Below are 26,844 nucleotides of genomic sequence, written 5' to 3'. Positions count from 1 at the left end.
GCAATGTATAATGAGGGAGAAGCAATAGGCATGAAAATTTGGACACCAAATGTGTGTGTTACACACATACACACACACACACACACACACACATATATATATGTATATATGTTTGACTGACGGGAAATGATGATTAGGGACCCAAGATGTAGAGGCCAAGAGAAGACCCACTGCTTGCCAGCAAGGAAGCAAGTCTACAATGGTCTATAGAGTAACAGTTGTTTCACAATTTTTTTTCTTCTCTCAGGTGTCAGCTGATATGGTAAATATGTACCAATGGTTATTTGAAAAATACATAAAGAAACAAAGAGCAAGAGGTTCAATATGTGCCACAACCATGTCAATGACTCAAATCACTCAACAGACCCTTTAGTTATGCTGACTGAGATCTCTTACTTAAAACTGCAAGTAAATGTGGGGGTTCTCAATGAGTTAAGCTTAGATCTCATCTTAAGAAATAATGAATTTTAAAAGTGTAATTTGATGCAGAAACTTTTTGTTTGGAAGTCGATAAGGTATATCATGTCAGATTGTGATGCTGTTTCAAACTTTCAATCATCCATGATGAGACACCAATATTTTTAAGATTGGTAATGAGAAATCTAGACAAGTCATTTAACTCATTTTTACTTGTTGCTTTCATTTTAAAACCAATGAATCCTAAATCCAATACATCTCCACAGGCCAATCTATTGACTAATTCCCGAGAACAGCAATCTAAAATAAATAACCCGGAAAGGGGAGAGGAGGGATGGTGGTAAGGCTCTAACTAGTCTCATGATAAAAACTGTATCTTAAACACTTTAAAAAAAATGATGAACTTTAAAATTAAAACAACAGTTTCCATGGTATCAACCCCTATTCAAAGATATTATAACTAGTTGAATTATAAGCAGGGATATCAACTGGGATTCTTACCTGTGGAAGCAGACAAAGCAGCAATGCAACAGAACAAACTCTGAGAGGAGGAGGTTGACAGGACACTCCACAATCTGTTCTCAGTGAGGATGAGACTAGGCCATTTTGATGATTGTCCAAACTAGAAAATCTGGCACTTGAAAGTAGCTCGTTCTTCTGCAATAACAACAAGCATCTCCTTCTGTCAACAGCCAAAAGTGATACCCTTAGCAGCATAAAGTATCATTCTGGGTACAGCACTGGAGAATGCATGTCAGCCCTCAAGCTCTCAACCCTCAATTGATGAAGTTGTCGTAAAAAATTCAGAATATTTGTAAATGACTCAAAGAAATTGCAAAATGGAGAGAAAGATTAGACCTTTGATTAATGAAATGACACATAAACTGTCTTTAACAGTTGGCCACCATTCTCCAAATGCCCAAGTTTACAAATTTCTGAATAGCTGTTCAACTCTCCCTTCTCTGATATTTATATCCTCTACCCAATTCCCTAAGTTTCTACCTAGAACAATTGGTTTATTGCTGAAGCTTATCCATATCCACGCTGACAAAACAGTTGCTTTACCCATCCACTACTTGGTGTTGGCATGATTTCCTGCTGTCTGCTCAACTTGCTCAGGTTGTTGTTTGGGCTGCTGCTTGGGTTGGCGCCTACAGCCTACTGTATATGAGTAACATAGGTGGTGGGCTGGGGTTCGTCACAGTAGAGAACATAGCTAAAGAAGTTGGCTTTGTGATTTAGGTAATGGGATTAGATCAATACTATGGGGAAAAAAAAAACCAATAGAGGTCAAACTTGGGTATACAAGGTAGCAACAATTTCTGGTTACAGGGTTGCACAGGTTCTGAGTTGCCCTCATGCTTCTCTGTAGTGATCCCCACTGGATATAGCTTTTGACAAACAGGATGGAAATATTCGACTAATCCTATGGGTTATCCAGGAGAAAACTACAGGGACTGCCCTTGCTAAAAACAATTTCAGCAATCATATAATCCAGGTATTCAGGTAATACATGAGTTCACAAATGAAAGAAAAGTGATCTTCAATTCTCAGCATAACAAACACACAAGAACCACCACTAATGTTTTAATGTGCTAAGAAGTCCATCATTTGTTATAGGTAGGAAATTACCATTTACCAATGACATGGGATCCTAAAGTGCCAATAATGAGAACCAACGAGGCCCAAATTCAGGTATCAGGTTATCCAAGAGTCCTGAACCAAATTTATAAAAGGCCGAAAGGTTTATATAGTTGAATATGGTCTCAAGCACTCAAAAAGACAAATTAATTTTACTCAGCCCAAAGCAATCTCTACCAGAATCAATCATCAAATTCTCAGAGCGCTCACATGGGCTCCACATGCTACGCATTAGTCTCAGAGTTCGACCTGAGGGCTCAAATGCATAGGTCCTTTGACATAAGTGATACAAATATAGGATTACAAAACAAACGTCTAGATGCAAGAGAATCAACAGATATTGAAGTTGATGTCAGCCTCTGGGAGCATTAACAAAAAGCTAATGAGGATGGATTGGTAATAATTAAAGGCAGCGGCTATTTTCTGGTGCAAGGAGAAGAAAAATTACCATTTGAGAGTTGGGAGCACCAACAGTCAGCTGTGAGCTTATATGAATTACAATTCATAGAGAGTTTATGTAGTTGAAGTGATGTGCCAATAACAAGCTTCTAAATTAGTTTTTAGCGTTTCCTAGAGACTAGTGTTGATGTTAACTGATTTCTGCTAGAACAGATCACATGAAGGGAAGATTAACAAACTGTAAAGCATAAAGCATATGAACAAAATTCATAAGTAAAGAAGATTTTTTTTTTCTTTTTCCAGGAAATAAAGCAAAAACGTGGAGGACATATCACCCAACATATCTTACATTCAGTCGATGCAGTAAAATTGTTATGACAGCAGGTGATATTGATAGAACAAAAATGGCGATAAATGAAACCACAACATGAGATTCTCTAGGGAGGGAACAGTGCCTGACAACTACTGCTTCATTCCTTCTGAAAGTAGCAACAATAAAACCGGGATCATCCTTTGCTGTCCAGGCCAAAGCTGGAACTGTTACCTCACGTGTCCCATCAGGATGTTTAACATCACAAAATTTATGGCTGTGAGCACTGAAAATTATCCTGCAAAGCATAGAAAAGAAAAATCTTTGTCACTCACTTGAAAGCAGTTTAAAAATATCTTACATGGATACTTCTTCCATGTCAGGTGTCCCTTTTGAGCACTTTACACTTCAATTTACAGAAAAAAATGTATATGAGAGACTTTTGTTCTATGATGATGTACCAATATTAAATTCTTGAAGATGAGTCCATGTAACATAGGTCTTATGAACGCATAAGAAACTCAAAGACATTAAAAACCCAATATATATCATCAAAAGAGAGGAAAACTGATGGGGAAGGGTAATAAGGCTAATAAGAAGGGTACTCAGCAGTGTTTCTGTATCCATTCATTAATCATACCAATAACTAGCAGCAATGTAATTGCACCAATTAAATCTAGGGTTCTAGACTATTATGGATTATTAAAAGAAGGAAGCAAACAGACAATTAAAAAAAGGGAAGCAAGTAAGATGCTTTGAAGGTGCAAAACCATAGCAATACCTAGGTTTAAGTGCCTGAAAGATGTATTCAGATGCATTTGGTGGAATAGTGTGCAGCAAGTCATATGGTCCAGAATCGGTATCAGCCCTGAAAGCAGTTTAATGTCATATTAACTCAAAAACAACGAAATTCAATTGTTTGCAGAACTATATATCAAGAGCAAAAAAAGTAGTGACAGGCAGCTGGCAACAAGAAGATACAACATAGATCCTCCTGATAAGTGCAACATTGCGATACAAAATACATACAGCAAACTGCTGACAAAGCAGCATAAACTCTGTGAGTATGGATATTTGTATTTCTTACTATTTGGTTTTAAATTTTTAATTTAAGCCTATATGCCATCCCCAACAAAGCATCGAGCAAAACAAAACAATCATAATACAAGTTACAGGTTAGGTTTCATTCTAACTTTTCAGCAAATTGTTTTATAAGCAGCATTCCGGTATCTCATCACATGTGACATGGAAGAACAAGAATATAGTAAATAAAAATGGTGATTTTAGACACCAAACATGACCAAGATACACATGAACACGAATAATGAATCAAACTGAAGGCAAATGCCGAGAATACAAGAGCTATATTATTTCCAAAAGATGAAAGGAAAGACAGGTGATCCCTCCAACTTTTATAAAACATCTGCAAGAAAACTCACCTCCATAGTTTTTTCAGACTGTTTGGAAGAGAGTTCCAAATGGCACTGGAGCTGCTCTCTTGATTGCAGTAGCTATTTGATATTTGTTGCAAGGGGATATGAAGCAAAAGGACAGGGCCAGATTGCGGTGAAGTGGGATTATCTCTCCATCTGTGCTGATAGGAAGCTTCATCAGCAGCATTCAATTTGACTGATTGTTCTCCATCTTCAGATTGTGTTTGTAAGTATGCACTTTCTGTTTCAATAACTGTCTCAACATCTGACAGAAGTTCATTGTTGCCACAAAGCAATGCCATGGCATTGATTGAGATGAAACTAACATTGCTTATCCCAAAGCTACCACAGCCTCCACGATTCAGCTCTGGGAAACTGCTAGCAACCCGGCGCACTAAGCTGGCCTTCAACTTACTACATTCTCCAATATCCCTGTCACCCAGAGTAACATGAAAAGGCAGGTGAAGATAGGGACCTAGAATCCTTTCAAATTGCTCTACCACAGATGACCATTTTTTACTTGTCAACTCAAATCCTTTAGCGGAAACATCTCCAAGGACTAAAAGTATATCAGGCTTCAAAATATCAAAAGATTTCTGCTTCAATCATATTAGCTGATGTTAAAGATGAACTAGTTAGAGCTGAAACTAACATAAAGGGATCACACAACTAATACAGACAACTCAAAAAGATACATAAAGTCTAGTAAAAGGTAGCTTTCAAAAGAAACCCCCTCTTATCCCTATTGTATAGACAACTTATATGCATATGTTTATCTTCTGTGACATAACTGAATACAATGTAGATCCTTCAAAGCTCTGAAGAAAATTTTGTCACATAAAAAGTCAGGACGAATCCTCAAGAAGCTTAAAGTACAAATTTGTCTACCATGAACTACCAAAGGTAAAATAAGGCCTCCCATCATAACCGAGCTATGATGATTTTCGACATAATATAGACATAGGATAGTCATTTAACTTAGGCACATTCAAATTCACAATGCAAGTCATTCAATAGAACAATCTTCTACGTCCCGTATTTTATCATGTTAGGAAATAAGGGTGTAATTGTGTTTGATTAATGCGGAACAAATCAATGAAAAATAAGAGTTGAGAAAAGCAATAAAGAAGATAAACAAACAACACAAGGATTTACGTGGTTCGGTCAAAATAGACCTACATCCACAGGTGGGGGATTCGAGAGTTTCTTCACTATAATGGAGAAAGAAACAAGAGAATAATACAAGGAGTCTTAAATCTAATGGCTTAAAAAAGGTATGAACTAAATGATCAACTAAAGGGTCCTTTTATAACACAAGGAAACCCTAATAAAAATCTAAGATTGTTCCCCAAGTATACTCAAATAGCCGTCATAAAAAAACATATAATTTTAGGAAATATTCCATAAATTATCCTAGAATAACCTAACTACCAAGCTATAGCTCGGCAGCTAGCTCATGCCTGCCGCAAGTCCTCATAGGGCCGAGCTATAGCTCGCATCCTTGTTGCAAATTTCCAGCTTCGTCAGGTTTTCGTAAAACGGTCATAACTTTCTCGTTTCTTATTGGAATTGGGTATATGACCTATCATTGGAAAGCTCTTGAACCAAGCTATCACCTCCAACTTGAATCACCTCAAAATCGCTTGTAGTTTGATAGATATCTGCTTTTAAAGTCAAACCCTACTAGATTTCGAGTCACAATTTAACAGATCAAATGATCAAAACCAATCCTTTGCATAAAGATAAACTAAGTTGACATAAGGTCAGACAACTCATAAACTAGAATTTAGGAACTTTTCATGATCAAGCAGCATTTTGTTGATTAATTTTAAAGAATTAAGCTTTATGCTTACCCTATTTTACTCCTAAATTAAGCACTTATCTAATGGACTTGGCTAGCTGTAACTTACAAGTATCTCATACCAGTATGTGGTACGTCTCCCAAAGTCACTCAAAGCTACCAATTTTCTCGAACATTCGGGTTTTAAAATAGGTTTCCGAACACATAAGAGTGTCGGGTATCCAACACGGGTACTTAAAGTAAAAAAAATGAGCACATAGAGTATAAAATATAAAAATTGCACTAGTATCACTTACAATATAAAAAGGGATAAACCCAGTTCATCTTTCAGCAAATAAGGTTGAAGTTACCTATCATAACATACATTATCTAAGCACTTTACACAAAATCCATAAATAGCAAACTTCAAGCAACAACTAACATTGAATATTGCAAAAACTAAACAACTGAAAAAAGGGCAAATTCAAAAGATTAAGAGAAGAAAATACCGAGAAGAATTGGGACAAAAAGTAGTCTCTGAAGAACAAATCGAAGAATGAAGAATCAGAACCGCGTAAGAGTAAATTGGAGACAAGAATGGCTGTTAAATCTTCATGATTATGGTCAAAATCATCAAAGAGTGTTTGATTGGAATTAGCATTTGCAATTTTGCAAGAGGGAATGGTAATTTGATGTTGGTAAATGTCAAATAATGTAGCAAATAATGTCACTGATAATATGATTTTCCAACTATTTGACATTTTTGGGGAGTTGAGTGATCAACGAATCGTTAGTAGAAGAGGAGAGAGAAAGTGAGTGATTACAGGGTGATGGCTGAGATATAGGAGTTCAGCCTGAATTTTCTTTTCAAGTCGTTGACAAATTATAACTGAGCACAATCTCATTGCTAGACTGTTGGTTCCCCAAAGTAGGCCACACGGCCACACCTCATACCAACACAATAAGATCAAGATGGCTCTCGGTCCTGGGTCCTGCCAGACCCACGTGCTTTAGGGTTTGTTAGGCCCGGCACATAGCCGGCCCACGAGTTTCGCGTTGAAGTTTTCAAAAGGTTGGCCTGTGCACGGCCCAGGCCCACGTGTCATCGTTCCGGATTTACGTGCCTAAGCAAAATTAAATTGATTTAGGCAGTGCCTTTTCCTGCATCTCACAAAATAAAGGTGGCCCACACGTATAGTACCGTGTTGTGTCGTGCTTTTTTCGTGTTGGGTCACGCGGTAGTGTCGGGCTTCGGGCCAGCTCATCTCAATGCCAACTTTGCAATAAGACCAACGGTTGGATGGGTAGGGAATTGGTTCATGTTATTTTCAAGTCGGGTTGTTTTTAATTATGCCTTATGGGTTTAGAAAATTTAGCTATGACCTTGAATGTTCGGTTGCTGACCAATTGGATGAGAGGCAAGGACAATGTAGAATTGTAGATATATAGTTATGACTTAGAAAATTACTCTATATGCTTAGCATAGCGTGTTAGATATTCAAGAATAAAGGGGTAAAACTATTTTGTTCTTTTTTAGTTGACATGTTTCTTTTATATACCTTTGTCAAAATATCTCTAATTCTTAGTGAGAAAATTATAAAAAGTTTGATATTATTATGAAAATAAACAATAAGATGGTTTTAAGTTGTTTACAAGATCCAAATGATAATCTAAAATAGAACAAAGGTAGCATTTAATATTTACCAAACACTTTTATACAGCCCATCTGCCCATTATTTATAACAATTTAGTCAAATCAACTACTCGTATATCAATCAGCTACTAAGGGTCTGTTCTCTTCAGCTTAATTTCAGTTTAATTCGGCTCAGTTGAGCTCCAATTAGTTCGATTCAGTTCGTTCAGTTCATAGTTTCCCTCTCTCATAAAGAATTCATTTCAGCTCTATTCAATTCAACTCAGCTCCAATTAGTTCAATAAATCAAAACAAGCTCTAAGCTAATGACTAAACATGACCAAAAGAACTAAAGAAGTGAGTTCATAAACGGAAGTTTTTGACATAATCCATTTGTGGGCATCAATTTTTTTATTTCAAGTTAGATTTTGGGAAAAAGTCACATTTACTACCAGCAAAAGCACCACGTATCAGATTTACTACCTGTTAAAAAAAATATATTTTATATTACTACCACCATAATTCCCTAACTGTAGAAATAACTACTAGTGACTAACCCTGTTACTGTTTCTGTTTGAAGGGCCCACAACAGCGGCTAGTTGGGTGTAACCACCTTGCAGCCACCGCTCCACTTCACTGCCACCCATCCCCTCAACTGCACCCCTCCCCCCTGTCGGCGCCGACGCGACCCCACCACACCCCCCTGCCGGCGCGACCCCACTCCCTTCCTTTCCCCCACCTACGCAGACAACCCCCCTCCTTTTTCCCGTTGTTGCTGCCCTGACCCCTACCCTGTACCGGAAGCCACTCCCTTTCCCTTTCCCACATCGGAAATCGCCCCCCTCCCTATTCCCCACACCGAAATCGACCCCATCCCCTTCCCTTTCGGGCATCCATAATTCTAAACCACCCGCCCCAAACCACCCTAAACGAATTTTAGGGTTTCGCTTGTGGTGGTTTTGGGGTGGTGGTTTAGGGTTTGGGATAGCCGAAAAGGGTAAGGGAAGGGGGGGTCGATTTTGGTGGAGCAATTAAGGGGAAGGGCCGATTCTGGTGGAGAGAGGGGAAAAAAGGTGGTTTTCGGTGGGGATCGACGCAGGGGAAAAAGGTGGTTTCCGGTGGAGGTTGGTTGCGTAGGGTGGGGGAAAGGAGGGGGTAGGTTCGCGCCGGCGCCGGCCGCCGACAGGGGGAAGGGGGCGGCAGCCGAGGTGGAGGGGGTGGCTGGGTTACTTTGTTTTATTTTTTTTAATAAGCTTAACGGATTCCGTTAAGTGGTAGTGAAATTATAATTATGTGATTTTAGGTGGTAGTAAAATAAAATATTTTTTTAAACGGGTAGCAAATATGACATAGGGTGCTTTTGCTGGTAGTAAATGTGAATTTTTCCTTAGATTTTTGAAATAAAAACAAAATTTAAAATTGCGGTGGTTTTAAAAATGTATATTTAATTGATACTTTTCGATATAAAATCTATTTCAATTCCCTATGAATATAACCAAAATCCATATAATACAAAGTTTAAGGGTCTGTTCTCATACGTTGAAATTCAGTTCAGTTCAGCTTCTAATTTCTTTCTCTTATAAAAATATTCATTTCAATTCAGTTCAGTCAATGAGAACAGGCGCTAAGTGGTACAAAATGTAATTAACTAAATCGTCTAAACCTGCTCTAATTATCTCAAACTTTACCACCTAAACTAGCTAATGTCAACCATTTCGATTTTTCCTCTTTCTAGTAAAAATAAATGAAGGCATCCAAGATACGAACGTGTACGGTTGACTAAGAAAAAGGGCCACAACCCAAAACCAAAACAAAAATGGACAAATAGAAAAAAGTTAGAGAGACTAGTCCAACAACAAAATCACCAATAACTCTAATTCAATATTCATGTGTCCTTAATTCTAATATTACTACAATTTCTCAACATATCACATGAAACCCAGCCCTTCTTCTTCTCCTCCACACCATTTTTCTCCTTCTTTCTAGCTTTTACACTCAAGTCTCTGCCAACAACAAACGATTTTCATAAGGTTTACTTCTTATTCTTTGTTTTTAATTAATGCCCATTTTATGTTATTTTCTGTTTTTCTTTGTTTGGCTTGATTGATTATGTTTATTTTACATGTTTTTACACCACCCACTTTGGATAATTGAAATATGATGATTATGTTAATCAGATTTTCTTGTTGGTCAAACCTTTGATTGTGGGGTTGTTGACTGTTTGTATGATTGCCTGTTTCATTGCTGATTTTGAATTGTGAAATTTATTTTGAATTTAAATTTGAATTTGATCAAAGGGTTATTGGATTAATCTGGGTTTATTTTATTATAATTTATATTTTGATTTTTGGGTTATTGGTTGCCATTTTAACTTAAATTCAGTCAACCCTCCAAAAAATGGAAGAAAATAATAATATTATAATTTGATCATATCAAATTTGATCAATAGGGATGTATTAGACTGTGATTTTGGCTTATATGAATTATAATCGAATAAAATCTGCAAGATACGTACCAAAGATTTTGAATGGTTTTTATTTCTTGTTTTATTAGGGTAATCAGCTCTCAGCTCTCAGCTTTGCCTTGATCACTATCCATAAACATATAGTATCTTATAATTTATGAAATGACCAAGACAAACTATTAAATGGTTGTATTTCTACAATGTTAACATTATCCCAATACCTCTAATACGCTTTGAATTTACTCTAGTATGTCACAGATGTTGTATTTTTATAGTTTTCTTAAGTGGAATGATGATATTTATAACATATGTATTCCTAACTTTTTTATTGTTTTTGTCCATTGAATAGTGATGAGTACAAATTTGAAGAAGACTGCTTCTAATGCCCATGAACAATCTTTGCCACATGAAGAACAGCTAAAGAAGGTAATTTCCAGCATCATAAGCTCGTAGACTCGTGTTAATTCAATTGATTTTGCAAGGGGAGCTAACGCAACCCTTCTGACATTGTTATATATGGGTTTTAATCGCGTTGAGTATTTGCAGATTGGTGAGGTAAGGGCGGCAATAAGTCCGATCCCTGAAAAGCTGTCTAAGTTTTGCTCTGATGATTTAATTTCAAGATACTTGCGAGCAAGGAATTGGAATGTTAAAAAGGCCACAAAGATGTTGAAAGATTCTTTGAAATGGAGATTAGAATACAAGCCTGAACATATTTGCTGGGTATGTGTGTGCTCTTCTGGTCTGTACTTGTTTTGTCCAAAAATATTAACAACTAGTTGTAACTTTTGACTAAACAAATTTGTTGGGTATCTGTGTTCTATGCTCTGTGCTTTAATGTTTATAAATGTTGAAAATTGATTGTAACTTGAAGCTTTATATGTTGTTTTCATTGATTTAGGAAGATGTTGCTTGTGAAGCTGATTCGGGCAAAGTTTACAGATCAACTTCTGTTGATAAGGAAGGGAGACCTGTCCTGGTCATGCGTCCTAGTTGTCAGGTATCATTTTCTTGTTGATGAGAAAGATGAGATGATATTTTTTTATATGAATGTAGATCATGTAGGGTATGGTGGATGTGTGTATTATGTGTTTGGTGGTCCTTGTAAGGTCATAAATGGGCTTGTTTTCATGTTGGAGCTGTTGTTTTTTCTGCTTGTTTATTTCCTGCAGGCTCATCTGATGTTAGGTCATAAATTAAGGGATCATATTAAGCTTGCAGATGGAATATCCTTTGTGGATATGCATGCTAATATCCTAGTGGTAATGAAAAAGATAATGAATGGTTGTAATAAGGGGTAATGAAAATTATAAAAGAAGAATATCTATGGGCATTCGCTGAGCTTTGTTAAGACTGCTTGATTTTAGTGTTTTTGTTCTCTGTGGCATGTAATCCATGTTCTTTCACTCTCTGTTTGAGAGGTATCATTTTGTTTTATATACTCGCCTCCTTGTTAACGACTCGTTGATTTGGGTGTTTTTGTTGCAGAATACAAGGTCTGTATCAGGACAAATAAAATACTTAGTATATTGCATGGAAAATGCCATCCTAAACTTACCACCTAATCAAGAGCAGATGGTCTGGCTGGTTGATTTTTGGAATTTCAATCTAACAAATATTTCAGTCAAATCAGCAAAAGAAACTGCTCATGTACTACAAAACCATTATCCAGAAAGATTGGGTGTTGCTGTTTTGTATAATCCTCCTAAGTTTTTCGAACAATTTTACAAGGTATTCCTTCCTTATCTGATAGCACTAATCCTTCCTGGACATCTTTTCGCTTATTTCTGCATGACATGTTTTCTGGAGTACTTCAAAGGTCTCAAACCCCTGTAATTGCTTTTCCTTTCTTACTTTGATGAAGCCGACATTTTGTGCAAGAATGTACATCTATACTTTTTAGACTTAAAGTCCAGCTTAGATGGAGATATTTTGAATAATGCAACCGTGCCTCTATTTCATTCCAGTTAGTCAAACCTTTTTTGGAGCCTAAGACTCGGAAGAAGGTGAAGTTTGTTTATGCTGATGACGAAAATTCCAAGAAGATCATGGAGGAACTTTTTGACATGGACCAGCTTGAATCTGCATTTGGGGGGAATAGTTCAGAAGGTTTTGATATTCAAAAGTACGCTCAAAGAATGAAAGAGGATGATGAAAAAAATCGCTCTTACTGGGAGGAAGGAAATGATGCATCTGTTGCCCCCAGTCGTGATGGTCTTATTCATGAGAGCTCAGAGTCACATAACAATGATCCAACCGAGGAAGAAGACTCGGAAAATGATGGTAGGTGTACTCCATCTTCATCAACTGCTGAGGATTCCCAATCGTCCACTCCAGATGCTGATTTGTCAGTGGCTAACATGAGCCTTGAAGATCCTGAACATATGAAAGCTTGATATGAAAGCTAAGAGGCTAAGACTGAGTCCGATTAATCTCTTGGTATGATGTACTAACAATGTAGACCAAATTCTTGCAAATAATCCTTTCTTCAGAATCATGTATGCAAATATGCAATTCAAGTTTTGCTGCCCTCATCAACAGAAAAACAGCACTGATGGAATTCATGTTGATCCTTGACATGTTAATTTTTTTACAATGTGAAGCAGTATGCACCTCAATTTCAGAAGAATACAACTGGGGAAGAGAGGATATGACCGTCGATGTCAGAACCGGGTGTTGCCACAACCATCTTGTCATACCACAAATGAAGAATGCAACTATTCTGATTTACCCTATATGCCAAACTTTTCTTATGGCTTTTACATGTAAAATAATCCTTTGAAACTGTATTCAAATAACAGTGATTTTTCCTCAGTCAATAAAGTTCAACATTGCTCATTTTAGTTCTCACAAAGATGTTTTAACATTCAATTAATAGTAAGTTTTCCTTTGTACCTCAACTCTAATTAGGACTTCGTAATCACCTGGACACATCTCGAATAGCTAAGTGGTCTCTCTCGTATAATCTCTATGAAAAAGTAGACGTTAGATATTGACAAGTCATAGATACTTTGATAAAATTGGTTAACAAAGTATTTCTCATACAACGGTTGCATCACATGACTATGTAACCTTCTCACAACCCTATAGTATACTAGTATTGAGAATTCAATTAAATAAAAATAGCTTTTAAAATTGTTTAATTGGTTAACAGGTAGTTAGTTGCTCAACCTAGAATAAACAAAGATAGCATAGGATATATTCTATGCCAATTACAACGTTCAAAAACTTAATGTCATTACCATGTAACGTAGTCGGCATAAGCAGCACAAAAGCATAAGGAAGCAAGCTGTAAGCTTGAGAATGTAGCTATAACATGGTTGTCAAAGCATCACTAACAAATTTTACAATTACAAAACAATGAAAGTAAAAAAAGTATAGATGTAACAAATTTTACGTATGTTATAGTTCCTTGCAAACCATCACAAGCGCCATATTGGCATATAACCCTAAAACTGAAGCCTAACAAACTAAAAAAAGTAGCTGAAAAAACCAGCTATAAGATCTTCCAATCTAAGTTCCTGTTGATATATCCACTTTTTTGTTTCTGCACTTTCAATTTTTCTTCGCGTCCAGTCAGTTGTGTGATTAATGATTACCGGATGCAAAGACCTACACGAAACATATGACACCAGAGCTAATCAGGACTGAAACCGCGAAACAGATCAGGACTGTGTTTACAACAATTTTTCAGCAGAGAGCTAGGGGTTGAAGACTTGCCTAAAAATGAAATCTTTAATCAGAGCATTTCATCCAACTTCTGCCTGTAAACAGCTAATCTCTGCAGCAGAAAATCATATACGTTAGTCACAGAACAAGGCATATGATATGAAAGATTCAAATAATCACATTTCAAGCGCTTGCAAGTTGTAATCAAAGTGCGGCTGCATTTATTTGACTTAACACAACTTCATGTCAAGAAGAATGTAGCTGAAACCAGCCAAGAGAACCAAAATGCCAAACAAAGAAGAATAGCAATATAGCATACTTTTGTGTATGCATAGACTCCTGCCTCAGTGGGTCCTACAGGGCTTCCTCTTCTCATGAACTTTCCTTCTTTGAAAATGTAAAGCAGGGGAATTCCAGTAGATAGTTCAAGGCTGATAACCTGGACCAAATGGCTAAGTGATTAAAAGAGAAACACATAAAACCATTAAAAACCTTTTGAGTAAAAAACACACGCACCTCTTGAGATGTTAGTGCGTCAAGGTACATGATAATAGATCTTAGTGAATTTCCATGAGCAGCAATCATTATATTTTTTCCAGCTTGGAGTTGGGGTTCTATCTGCAAGTTGCATTTCATGATCAGTTGATTGCTAAAATCATTTCCAGCAAAATAGTATCAAGGGAGAAATCAATACATTTTCTTTGAAATAAGCGACTGCTCTTTCAGCACACATTTCCAGACTCTCTCCATTTGGTGGAGGTATGTCATAACTACGACGCCACTCATGAACTTTCTCTTTCCCATATCTATCGGCAGTCTCTTGTTTATTCAGTCCTTGAAGCTCTCCATACCTGGAAAAGCACATACATTTTACATGTAACACATCGAAACAATTAAAACATGAAGACAAGAGCCAAAAAGAACCAGAGGCTTTACATTCTTTCATTCAATTGCCATGCTGTGACAACTGAAATTGACTGGCTTATTGTCTCCTCGCTATAAACCTCACTCCACTGCTTAGCTTGTTCACTCTCATTATGCATGATGATGGGCACCTGAAGGAGAGAGTAGTTATGCATAAGGTGAAGGTGTGTATTGACATGAAAGCTTCACAGGCATAAAATAAAATCCAGAGAGTAGATATGGAGGCAGTCCCCAGAAGCTCTAGCAAGACTCAAAGGCCTTTGGCCATAACAGTTCATAATCATATTCTGTTTATTAAAAACAAAGGAAGTTTTGAGCCTTTTCATTTGGTCTTGAAAATGTTTGGTCAAATTTACAAAAATTTGAAGCTGTATTAACTACTTATTTCTCAGATCTTCCACTCAAGGTTCTAAACCTAGCAATGGATTGTCTAGAATTCAAGAATCTCAATTACCCAAGTAAGTTAAGCTTCCAGCACTCCGAGAGGTTCATGAAAAATTTGGGGCTCACTCAATCATTTAAATGATCATGAGATCTAACAATAGAAAGTAAAACATCCTAATGTATCCACAACACAACAACCATATAAAATCAAATCACACAGGACATTACCTTCCTGCGTCGATGCTGTGTCATGGCAAGCATGGCGGTCATCTGAGCACGAATCAGAGCAGATGTAAAAATCATATCGACAGGTATATTGCTGATCCTCTTGCCAGCCTCAATTGCTTCCTCAACACCTTTCGTTGTTAATGGCACATCAACACAGCCAGTGAAAAGATTTTTCTCATTCCACATAGATTCACCATGTCTTATCAGTATAAGGGATGCCTCACCTGTCAGTGAAATTCAAAAACAATTTAGAAGCTACTACAGATACAAATCATTCTCCAAAAACAAACAAAAAGGAAAGTATCACACAACAATGCAACTCAATGTATTCAGCCATCTGATCATGTATGCTGCAGAACTAACGAATTTTTCAGAATGTTACCAACCATAACTTCCTAAGGCAAAACCGACAAAAAACCTAAACAGCTTACTTGGTTTCTTGGGTTTGTCATTGGTGAGGTCATCTGACGGCGATGAAATGGTATCCATAGCCGAGACTTGAGATGTTGAGGCCTGAATTACACCTGAACGCTTCTGAATGGAGCTGAAGCTGTCGATTGTTGAATGTCCAAGACTAAACTTGTTAACCTTTGGTAGAAACTTCACTGATGCATATTGGGAATCATGATGGCAGCTAGAAGGCCCATAACTACAGCTAGGACCAGCAGATTGGACGACGCCAATAGTTTGTCTTAACACCATAGAAGCCATTCTGAATATTTTACATAAAACACTTGATATTATTGCCCATTTTGAATGCAAATTGAAGGAAGTAAGATACTCAAGGATAGCACATTGCACAATCAATAACATTCAGCCACTTGAGCCACACACCAGTGCAAACATTTGATTACGCGCATATGATTCATACACAGACAATTAATCTAACAAAGTAATAAGCACACATAAAGTTCATAACAAAAATCGAAAGCAGAACAGCATAACAGGATAAAAAAAAAATTGCATAATTCCATAATCACATTAGTTCATTCTACTCCAAGATTTTTGAATTCAGTCGGTCCACAATTAAATTACATATATTTTCAGCATTATTACTCAATATTTCAACAATTATTACAAGATTATGCACATCACATCCGTTCATTCTACTCCAAGATTAACATATTCAGTAAATTACAACATATTAATACAGCAAATTTACGAAAGATTTCCACATAACAAGATTTCAACGCAAAAAATAATGTTTACAACATTCATATTTATACTTCAAATAAAATCAAATTGCAAGCAACATTTATTACAAGAATGATCAAGATTAGTCACATTTCAAAACAAACACTCAAATATAATTTATGGGCATAATACGTCACCAACCAAAAACATGTCATAACTTACATTTCAGATAAAACACAAATACCAAGAACTATACCCTCTGTCTGAAATTAATCTGTCACGCTGATATCGAAATTTGAACTAGTAATGCGACAACTAAATCAAACAAATGGCAGTACATCTACTTCAAACATTTTGCAACCCAGAAATCAAAACTAAAAAACCCAACAACCCAATTAATCAAACTTACAAATTAAAGTTCAAAGATCGATTTCTTGTAAATAAGATAGAAATGGGTAGTATCCCAGAAATTTAAATGAAGAATAAAACCAAATAAAGCAAAAATGATGAAAAAAATCAAGAAAAAAAGAGTAAAAAGAGAGGGATCTTACGAAATGAAGGAAAGTAGATCGAATATTCGATGAAACCGAGAGAAAAATGAGGGATTAAAATTGGTTGAGTTGTGAAGGTTGGTAGGAGAGAGAACGTTGACGAAGAGAAGTGAAATCGCGGGGTTTCGAATTTGGCAGACTGAAAGAAAAAAAATGTGTTAATTTTGATTATAATGGGAAATAAAATGATAGCAACTGGGAGTTTATATATATAGTCACCTGAAATTTACAAGGTTGTTGTAGATTTTGACAAGTTTTTTTGGGTTTATTTGTCTTAGACTATTGGAGTGGACGGAAGATTGGAAGAAGGTGAAAGTGGGCTAATTGGCACGAGTATATGCTCTATTACCCTTTTGTATTATGCCTATGACGGCTCGACTTTACAAGGCTTACGCGATTATATTTCTTTGTATATTGTACTCGTATGTATTGTTATATTTGACTTTTTATGAAAATGATGTTATGAAAATTAATTTATAAGATGAGATTGGTAATGAATAATTGATAATATTAATGGTGAAAATTGTGTGTTAAGAGACTTGCATAGTACGTGGCCAATTGACCAGATTGGTAAATAAAAAAAACCCTTAGCGACAATTTGGTAAAAAAACCTACTCCGACGACAATTTGGTAAAAAAAATAACCTTAAGCGATAATTTGGTAAATAAAATAATCTCAGGCGACAATTAACCCAAAATATACAAAAAATTCCGATAAATTACTCGCGAATGCTTAATATAGTTCGTTTTTCTTGTTATTTTACCAACCTTTTTTACGAAAATAACAATTTGAAGAAAAAAAAAACGTTAAGTATCAATTTTCACTTAAGTTTCATATCCCTTATTAACGAATTTTTTTTATAAAGGGGTTGAAAATAAAAAGGGATGACATGTATATTCAAATTTTTAAATGAAAAAAATAAATTTAAGAACACAAAAACAAATTAAAATAGGATTTTTAAAGAGTTTGTCGGGAAAAAATAGATTTTTTGGTCTAAATGTCGCCGGAGTTTATTATTTTTACCAAATTGTCGCATATTGTTAGCTTTTTTTACCAAACTGTCGTCGGAGTAAGTTTTTTTACCAAATTGTCGCTAGAGGTCTTTTTTATTTACCAATCTGGTCAATTGGCACATAGTACGTAGATAAGGTAATTTTTTGAAATTAAAAGTGTATTCATGTTAATAATAGTCAATATTATTTTTTAAAGGCATAGTGGCCAATATTATGTACACAAGAAAATGCATCATGCATGTAATGAAAAATGACTAGATTATGGGCCTGTTCATATTTACTTATTTTCAGTTCAGTTCAATTCGGCTCCAATCAGTTCAGTTTAGCTCCAATCAGTTCAGTTCAGTTCAGCTCTTAATTTCCCTCTCTCATAAAATATTCATTTCAGCTTAGTTCAGCTCCAATCAGTTCAGTTCAGTGCAGCTCAGTTCAGTTCAGTGCAGCTCAGTTCAGTAAATATGAACAGGCCCTATGTCCAAATTTTAATTTTTCTCCCTCGTGTTCAACTGAGCATTGTTAATCATATGAATTTTTTTCTAATCATATACAAGTAGATTATTTTAATTTAATTTATTTAAACATTCTTTTGTTGGATTAAACTTATCTAAACTCATTATAAAATACTCACAAAACTTATTTTGGCTATATATTGAACTTGTAACCCCTTAATTTTTACGATTTAAACTTATTTGACCAAGGGCTAGGTAAAAGTTTATCCGATCAATTGGATCCATTATCCAATTTGATAAGAAAAACGAAAAATCTAACCCTTGTTTTCTACATACGAATGTTCAAATTCGAATCGCTTTTTCAAAATCTCTAGTTATTATAATCATTCAATAGAATCAATCAATAATGAATACCGCATGTTGGCCAACCTACCTCGGGCCGGCAATGGAGGGAAGAGTTGCAAATTACAATACTTGTTAGGTGACACTTGGTAGCAAACTTGAGAAACTACAATCTAGTACGCAGCTTAAAAATTTGGTTGAATGAACTTAGCCTTTCTCAAATAGAAAGAGACCAAAAGTTGTGCTTGTGCATTTTCAAAGGGACTAATCAATTAATTAGTGCTTACCAAACTTAGCAACCCTTCATAGTTACCAAACAACATCAAGTCGTCTATGTTCTACCTACCTACCTAACCCTTTAACACATGCATAATAGATAATCTTGAGGGATTATGGACCTAATTTTACGTTTATATTTTCTTCTAAAAAGCTACGAGTAGAACACAAATAATGTTTTACCTATTAAATTATTTTTTTACAAAAAAAAAAAAAAAAAAAACTTCCACCATTTCCTTAAAATATTACTCCGCAATAATTTAACATTACTACGTAGCACACAGCTTATTCAAAGTAAAAGTAACACTTTTTTTATTCGAAAATAGCAATACAATTATACAAATTACAAATGAGGGTTGGAAAGATTTAAACTTATAACCTATCGTATACAAATCTTCAGTCGTATGATTAGTAAAAGTATTGTAATTTTAAATGCAACATGGGATAATTTCGTTTACATCACTGATGTTTAGTGAATGTGCCAAAGAATATGCTCTATTGTTTCGTGTGAACAGTGGCGGACCCAGGAATTTCCGATTGGTGGGTCACAATCGATAATCAAGTATGTAAAAAAAAAAAAAAAATCCCGAACAACCAAATAATAGTACTAAAAAATACATCCAAATATTCAAACAGTACAAAATACAACCAAATGTTCATATAATACTACAAAAGACAACTAAATAGTAATGCAAACTTATTACAATAGTTCTCGACGAGTTTTCATGTTTTGATATCGATTCATGATATCTTCCATGCTAACAATAGGCAGCATCTTTTTCCACACTATACTCAAGCCAAGTCCAAGTATCAAACCACTTAGCACAAAAGCGACGATTTTTGCCAAAAATAGAAGTTTGAGGAAATGTAAAGTCTTTGGGCTGACAAGGCTTTCTTTGAATGTAAATTCTTCTCACTAAATCTCTATCATCTTTATGAAATTGACTCATTTTTCTCCTCTTTCCTGGGTCTTGTGGAAGATTAGCAAATTCATGTTCACTTAATCTTTCTCCAAAGATTGGGGCATTAGGAGAACATTGGCCTTGTTCATTTTGAGGGGAATTTTGAGTTGAATAATGAGATGGAGATGAAAGTTGCTCACTTTCTTGAGGTGGAGTTATAGTTTGTTCATTTTGTGTTGGATGTGGAAGAGAAGTTGGAGTAGGATTCTTTTTAGCAAAGAAGCTAGTAATGTTTTGCATTTCATTTGGAGTACGTTTTTTCTTCATTCTGAAATTTGAATAAATATTGAACTAAATCAAGCAATATTCCCCAGAAAAATTATTTGAATAAATATTCAACTAAATGGTCTAAATCAAGCAATTTCACATAATGACATAATCACATAAACATATTACACAAAACACAATTACACAAAACAGATTTCACATAAGTAATAAGTTCAAGAGATTTCAATTACACAAAACACAATTACACAAAACACAATTACACAAAACAGATTTCACAAAAAGAATCAATTGATGATTAGTTGATTACCTACCTTGCTAGGCGGAGGCGAGCAGCGGAGCAGGCGGAGCAGCACTGCAATAGGGCCACGGGCAGTCGGCCAGCACCGCAGCACGGCAGTCGACAGCACTCAAGTCTCAGGCACCGAGGCACGCACTCAGCAAGACAGCAATTCGCCAATTCAGCAGCACAGCCAACTACAAATTAACAAATCAACCAAAGTTTAAACCAAAGTTTAATAAAATTAACTAATCAGACTGAATTAATTTGAAGATTAGAAATTAAAAATAAAAATTAGAAATCAACTTACTAGCGAGTAGCGATTTCGAAATGCGATTATGCGACTATGCGAGAAGCCACGAAGAGGACGGAGTCCACGACCACCGACGTCCGACCATCAGGCGAAGAGAACGGTGGCTGCCTGGCTGGGACGAAGCGAAGAGGCGAACTAAAGAATGGAGATGAGGCGAAGTCGCGAAGAGAAGAAGGCTAGGGCTTGAAGTCTTGAACTGAATTCGTGTTTGGTTTTTTTGGGGAAAACTGATTTTTATTTTTATTTTTTTTTAAAATAACTTAAAAAAATTTTTTGGGCCTGGTGAGTCACTTGACCCACCAGGTCTAAGCCCAAGTCCGCCACTGCGTGTGAATCGTGATCTTCCTGGTAAACAAGATTATATGAGTATCACTACTTGCGGGCATGTTATTGACTTTTTTCCTTCTCTAATTTTAGCTGGTCAACAATCTCTCTTAAGCTCCTCCACGAAAAAGAGATTATTGGTGGATCAATGATTATGTGAGTATCATGAACATTTATGGATTTTGTGGTTGAAACAATTTTCTTTAACCTATCCAAATTGTTCAAAACGGGCTTACTTTCTACTAAATGGTCTAAACTAAACTCATTGTTTTTAAAAAATACATACTAAGAAAAATGAAAAAGAAGTGTCAAAAAGTGTTTTAACCCGAAATTCTTAGGATGGTTTGATCTAATAAAGCCCTGTTCTTCAGATCTGCTCTGTTCTACTCTGCTCTGTCCTGATACCCTGCTCTGCTATGCTCTATAGTGTTGGGAACCTAACCTTGTTATGCTTTGCTCTGTCATGTCCAGCTTTGCTCTGTCCTGCTCTGCTTTACCAAGAAACTCAAAAGAACAGGGCCTAAGGGATTTCATATTTATTTTCCGAAATTTTCTTTGTGGAAGCTTATGTATCAAGCATTATACAGCCGGTCTTTATAAAGCACTTATTTTGTAAAGAACATATGAATGTTTTATAAATAATATTTAGCTTTATGTACTTTTGTATACATAAAAAACATTTATAATATTATTAAATAACATGATAATATTACATTCATTACATTTCAAAAGCATGTTCTTTTCATTTTAAAAATAGGTTATTTTCATACTTTTTTTTATGTACCATGTTTGTTGCATTCAATTATACAAACCAAACACTTAGGATATGTTCTCTTCAGCAGTTCAGCTCTAATAAGTTAAGTTCAATTTTTTTAATTTCCTTCTCTCATAAAATATTCAGTTCATTTAAATTCAGCTCCAATAAGTTTAGGGCCTGTTCTCATTGACTGAACTCAGTTGAACTAAACTGAGCTGAACTGGGCTAAGCTGAACTGAATTTTTTATAAGAGAAGGAAATTAGGAGATGAGCTGAACTGAATTTTTTATAAGAGAAGGAAATTAGGAGATGAGATGAACTGAATTTTTTTATAAGAGAAGGAAATTAAGAGTTGAACTGAACTGAATTGAATTGAATTTCAACGTAAGAAAAGTAGAGAACAGGCCTTAGTTCAGTCAATTAGAATAGGCCCTTATAGAAGACGAATCAAGATAATACCACCACATTAAGAATGCCCGTCAACTGAGATGTTGATGGTTCTTTCTTATTTATAATATTTGTGCCTTCTTTATATCAGATAAAAGAACAAAGATTTAATAAATACTGTTGATGATTCTACTTACTGATACAATATAGTTCCAGATAATTGAAATCGCGAACATTCATACCACTAAAACCAATCACAAAGAATACAAATGTGGCTCATCTTAGGTATTTAGGAAGAATGGTAGATAATTAACTAAGCGATGAGCATAATAAGGCATTACATATTTAGATACTACCGAGCCAACATGCTCTCACAAGACGAATCTAAAATCTATACTTCATCTTCGGTGAGCTCATATTGCTGCATCAGCTGGGAACAGAAACTCATGGGTTCCTCCACGGTGAAGCCCAAGTTGTTGGCAAATCGTTCGTTAGAAACCTCACCACTGTTGCTGGTGAGGGATACACGGGAACGATCACGTCCTGGGTCAGCCAATTTGCAGTTTGCGTGGGGGCTGCTCACTAGCATGGTGTCACAAACATTGTCCTTCTGGTCATTTGCAACAAAGATCTTGTATGAACCTGAGGCATCGGTAGTTGCTTCAGCCTTGTAGAGGACTTCCTGTGTGTGTCTGTGGCGGCATTCCAACTTCACCTTCACATCTGAAATCGCAAATCAACATTCCATATTAATAATCATGCATTGCTCTTGATCCCTGGACCCTGGTAACTGACCTTGAAGTAGGCAACAAATGGAGTCTAGACTAGTTTTATGATGCTCCAAAGAACGTATCAAAGCCAATAGTAAAATCAATTAATCATTCATACATTATCAATTCGTATAATGATTTGTACTACGTCTCGATCACATGAATGATCAACCTGACAATTAGTTCAAGACAGAATGATTCCGGGACTTCTGAAACAAATTGTAGCACCTTTCCTTAATACCCCGAACGCCCTAATCCCTATATATGGTTCAATTGGGTAATGGGATGTTGAATCACCTCTAACTACATTGATTTTAGTAAAACCATGTGACGTCCTTATAACGAATGAATCGGGATAGTAAGATCATGTCACATCTTTGATAATGAGCGAATCGGGATAGTAAAATCATGTCATATCGTTAATTATCGATACAACAAAATGCCATATCTCAATCTCTATCTACGAGCGGATCGGGACAACAGAAGCATTCGTTGCAATACAGAGAGTGCATCATTAACAAACAATTGTTACTCGCAGTAATTCAATTACATCAAATGAAAATGAAAAGTGAAGTAACCGTATCAATAAATAAACCCACAATAATCTCAATCTCAATCAATTACGGAGTAACTCCATTATCAAAAGTATTTAATTAATCAGTAATTAGTCAAACACAAGTCAATTCAAGTAAAATAAATACTTGTTTAAACATACTCAAGATCGTGACAGTACTACACTTGCTTCAATTACTTATATAATACATTTTTAAACATAAACAAATACAAAAATCACATCAAATCCAACTCAATCACAACAAATCCGAGCAAACAACAGTATTATAGAGTAGATCTAACACAAAAAAATGAAGAAAAGTAGTAGATCTGGAATAAGAGAGAGAAGAGAAAGAGACGAACCTTGAAGATAAGTAGAAGCGGGAGTTTCAAACCCAGCCTTACAAGGGTCACAATAAACACGACCACGAACACAGAAAGGAGATTTCTCAGGCCTAGCAGCAAAAGCAATGGCAGGAAGAACACAAAGTAGAGCAATTACTGAAACAATTTTAGCCATTGTTGTGTTTTGGTTGAATGAATTTGTATGTTTGGTTACTTTGGGTTTGGTTTTATGGAGGAGAGAGAATTAATGCGGTGTTGTTTGGGAAAGGAAGTGTCACAGTCACACTGTAAAGTGAAGAAAACGAGTAAAGTGGAGGGATATGGTGTGGTAGGGTGTATGGTAGGAGTGAGATTGGGGTTGAGTTGAGCCGTTGATTTATGGGATTCGGTGATGGACGGTTGAGATGAGAGAAGGTGTAAAGGAGTGTGTCACGGAGAGATGGTCTGGCAAGTGGGGTTGTGTCGGTGGCGGTGGATCACATGGGGTGCTGTAATCTACTGTGATGCCATTCACTTTAATTATTGTGCTTTCTATTTAAGTTTCATTTTTGTTAATCCAAATAAATAATTTTTGTTATCGTGATTATGAAGTAATTTTTCAAATTTAATTTCATAGATTACTTTGGCGGCGCTTTCTTAACCGTGATTAATGGGGGATTAAAGTTCACACGAACCATAAACATTACTCTCTCCGTCCCTCATCGTGAAATTTAATTTCATCGTGATGATGAAGGGAGTTTATGAATACTTTTTTGAGTTTTTTTGTTTTTTGGTGTTGAGTTATGAAATTATGAGTGATTTTTGGAGGTGGGTTTTGTGTGTTTGTTTATCACAATCAATAATAATCAATTTGTGGAATTTGTTTTTGTATTGTTCAATTTCAGATTACTATTGATTGGTTGCTCTTGTAGGTTTTGGATTGGTTCAAATTTTGTGATGGGAGTCTATTTGTTTAAATCAATTCTAACAATGGTTATTCTCCAATCATTGGCGGTGGATAATCTTTTTTTTTAATAGGCTTGTTCTATTGTTGGCTTTATGTTGTCCTGTTATTTGCGAGTTTTTTGTTTTTGTGGTGCTCGAGCTTGCTTATAGTAAAGTCCTTAGGTTTTAGAGATATTTCCTCTGTCTGATTAGGTTGTCCTTTAATTAGAGTTTGGTACCGAAATTTGTTAGTTATGTAGATACGTTATGAAGGTGTTTTTGGGAAGAAACACGGTTTCCCTGGTCTGAATTGTGTCCTGGATTTGCCATTACAGGTTATGGCTAGACGATCAAACAAAGTCTGCGTTCCTTTTCAGCCTCTTCTGGAAAAGATTGTTGCTTGGCTCCAGTTTCCACCTCCAGTCTATGGATTCATAGATGCTGCTAAGAACAATGCTTTTGTTCGGGTTGGCCGTCCAAATACACGTCTAAAGTTCCTTTTTTATGGTGGAGATGCCAGTTCGGAAGAGGAGTCTCGCGAGAGAGCAGCTCACAAGGCTGTCAAAAGATTGATTGGACGATTTAATGTCCGAGTAGATGATTTCACGCATGAACGCTTTAAGATGTATCGCCTATGTGTGAAATTATATAAAAATAGATGCGCTGAATTAGTCCAGGAGAGAGAAGACCTGAATCGCATACGATCAGAATGCATTTCAGGGGAGAATGCATCGTTTTATGATATCCATGTTTCAGCTGACTTTGCACAATTTTTGGGTGTCTTGGTGAGGAAAACTGGTGTCACTGCAACTGCTATAGAGACTACTATGGTACAAGGACATGGTTATATCTCATGGCTTATGGTAAACTGTCCTCATAGTAATATTGCTATGGAGTGCATTTTTAGTGACCCTTGTGCTAAAGTAGCTATAGCTGAGCAAAGAGTTGCAAAGAAAGCATGCTTTTTCATAGCTTCTCAGTTTCGTTTGGAAATAGTTGATGCGAACTATGGTACTGCAACAAAGCTAAGTGTTGAATGTTCCTTGATACGGGAAAAGTATTTAATCCTGAAAAGCCATCTTGAATGTTTAGAAAGGAGTTCTAAACAATCTGATCGTGCTAATAGTTTGGGGATTGATAGTTGTGTGACACCAACTGGTGAAGAATCACAAATACTGGTCCTTGTTCTTCCACCAAGTCGTCCGCTTAAACGTAGGGTCGTTGTGGAAGGAAGCTCTAAGAACGCTATGGAAGTAGAGACTTCAGAGCACCTTGTTACTGGTCTGCCAGATTTAGAAACTGTATTTAAGCGTGCTAGGGTTGATTAGCTATGCGGCATAAAGCATGCTTATTTTGGATGTTGTGTTTAAGGACTTGTACTTAGTTGTTAGGGTTCCTTTCTGTAATAGTAGTGTTAGTATGCGCCTTATGCTTATTAGTAGTTTCTGTCTTGAAACCAGGTTGTAGGTTCTGTTTCTGTTGTTTATGTACCCCTTTTGGTGTAATGAATTTCATATTTTCAGTGTTTTGAATATGACGGTTTGATATTTAGAGAATTCTGTTATATATATGTGTTTCCTCTTGGATTGTTTACAATACTTTTATTTTTAGCTTTAAAATTGAATTTTGTACCTTTTTTTTTAAAACAAGATTCAGTATGTTTGGTTTGTTTTGGAGATAGTTTTCCTTCATTGTTCTCTTTTTTTTTTTTTTTCAATTCTCCAGCTTCAGCATATCTGATTTACGCATCAGAGAGTTTGTTCCACTCCTGCTACAGCAAGCATTTCAAACTATTTCTGATTTGTAACCATGGGTACACTACAAAAAAAATGAGAATAGACAACACTTAAGATTGCAACACTTACAGAAATGTTACCCTTAATAATCTAACGCAACAGTATTTATTTGTTACCTTGAACTAAAGTAACAGAAAAAAAGTGTCGCTCTAGACTATATAA

General features: G+C 35.9%; 5 protein-coding genes across 9 annotated transcripts; 2 read left to right on the top strand and 3 right to left on the bottom strand.

Moving 5' to 3' along the window:
• Positions 1-2,555: 2,555 nt before the first annotated feature.
• LOC110706547 (metallophosphoesterase 1-like) lies at positions 2,556-6,892 on the bottom strand. The gene is made up of 4 exons (XM_021884467.1): positions 6,490-6,892; positions 4,207-4,796; positions 3,549-3,635; positions 2,556-3,065 (listed from the first exon to the last, which is right to left on the bottom strand). The coding sequence occupies exons 1-4, from the start codon at positions 6,739-6,741 to the stop codon at positions 2,789-2,791; spliced, it is 1,206 nt and encodes a 401-aa protein (XP_021740159.1). The 5' UTR covers positions 6,742-6,892; the 3' UTR covers positions 2,556-2,788.
• Positions 6,893-9,404: 2,512 nt separating this feature from the next.
• LOC110706546 (random slug protein 5-like) lies at positions 9,405-12,915 on the top strand. 2 transcript variants are annotated; one of them, XM_021884465.1, is made up of 7 exons: positions 9,405-9,643; positions 10,427-10,503; positions 10,624-10,800; positions 10,979-11,077; positions 11,566-11,808; positions 12,045-12,516; positions 12,684-12,915. In XM_021884465.1, exons 2-6 carry the CDS (start codon positions 10,429-10,431, stop codon positions 12,471-12,473), a joined length of 1,023 nt encoding a protein of 340 aa, XP_021740157.1. In that variant the 5' UTR covers positions 9,405-9,643; positions 10,427-10,428; the 3' UTR covers positions 12,474-12,516; positions 12,684-12,915. The 2 variants fall into 2 exon arrangements, with proteins under 2 accessions (XP_021740157.1, XP_021740158.1); XM_021884466.1 differs by having other exon boundaries at positions 12,681-12,915.
• A 382-nt stretch (positions 12,916-13,297) lies between these two features.
• Positions 13,298-17,278, bottom strand: LOC110706545 (2,3-bisphosphoglycerate-dependent phosphoglycerate mutase). Of its 3 annotated transcripts, XM_021884463.1 has the most exons (10): positions 17,187-17,278; positions 16,968-17,106; positions 15,714-15,994; positions 15,283-15,506; positions 14,683-14,801; positions 14,441-14,597; positions 14,263-14,364; positions 14,066-14,185; positions 13,798-13,858; positions 13,298-13,689 (listed from the first exon to the last, which is right to left on the bottom strand). In XM_021884463.1, the coding sequence occupies exons 3-9, from the start codon at positions 15,991-15,993 to the stop codon at positions 13,817-13,819; spliced, it is 1,044 nt and encodes a 347-aa protein (XP_021740155.1). In that variant the 5' UTR covers position 15,994; positions 16,968-17,106; positions 17,187-17,278; the 3' UTR covers positions 13,298-13,689; positions 13,798-13,816. The 3 variants fall into 3 exon arrangements, with proteins under 3 accessions (XP_021740155.1, XP_021740154.1, XP_021740156.1); XM_021884462.1 differs by lacking the exon at positions 17,187-17,278 and having other exon boundaries at positions 16,968-17,165; XM_021884464.1 differs by lacking the exons at positions 16,968-17,106; positions 17,187-17,278 and adding an exon at positions 16,826-16,926.
• Positions 17,279-22,413: 5,135 nt separating this feature from the next.
• On the bottom strand, positions 22,414-24,251 carry LOC110706544 (major pollen allergen Lol p 11-like). Its single transcript, XM_021884461.1, has 2 exons — positions 23,981-24,251; positions 22,414-23,018 (listed from the first exon to the last, which is right to left on the bottom strand). The coding sequence occupies exons 1-2, from the start codon at positions 24,135-24,137 to the stop codon at positions 22,687-22,689; spliced, it is 489 nt and encodes a 162-aa protein (XP_021740153.1). The 5' UTR covers positions 24,138-24,251; the 3' UTR covers positions 22,414-22,686.
• A 3-nt stretch (positions 24,252-24,254) lies between these two features.
• On the top strand, positions 24,255-26,450 carry LOC110706543. 2 transcript variants are annotated; one of them, XM_021884459.1, is made up of 2 exons: positions 24,255-24,447; positions 25,222-26,450. In XM_021884459.1, exons 1-2 carry the CDS (start codon positions 24,367-24,369, stop codon positions 26,212-26,214), a joined length of 1,074 nt encoding a protein of 357 aa, XP_021740151.1. In that variant the 5' UTR covers positions 24,255-24,366; the 3' UTR covers positions 26,215-26,450. The 2 variants fall into 2 exon arrangements, with proteins under 2 accessions (XP_021740151.1, XP_021740152.1); XM_021884460.1 differs by having other exon boundaries at positions 24,256-24,769.
• The last annotated feature ends 394 nt before the right edge of the window (positions 26,451-26,844 follow it).

The sequence above is a fragment of the Chenopodium quinoa genome, unplaced genomic scaffold (genome assembly GCF_001683475.1).
Source record: "Chenopodium quinoa cultivar QQ74 unplaced genomic scaffold, ASM168347v1, whole genome shotgun sequence".
NCBI lineage: Eukaryota > Viridiplantae > Streptophyta > Magnoliopsida > Caryophyllales > Amaranthaceae > Chenopodium > Chenopodium quinoa.
This window is presented reverse-complemented; position numbering and strand designations above follow the sequence as displayed.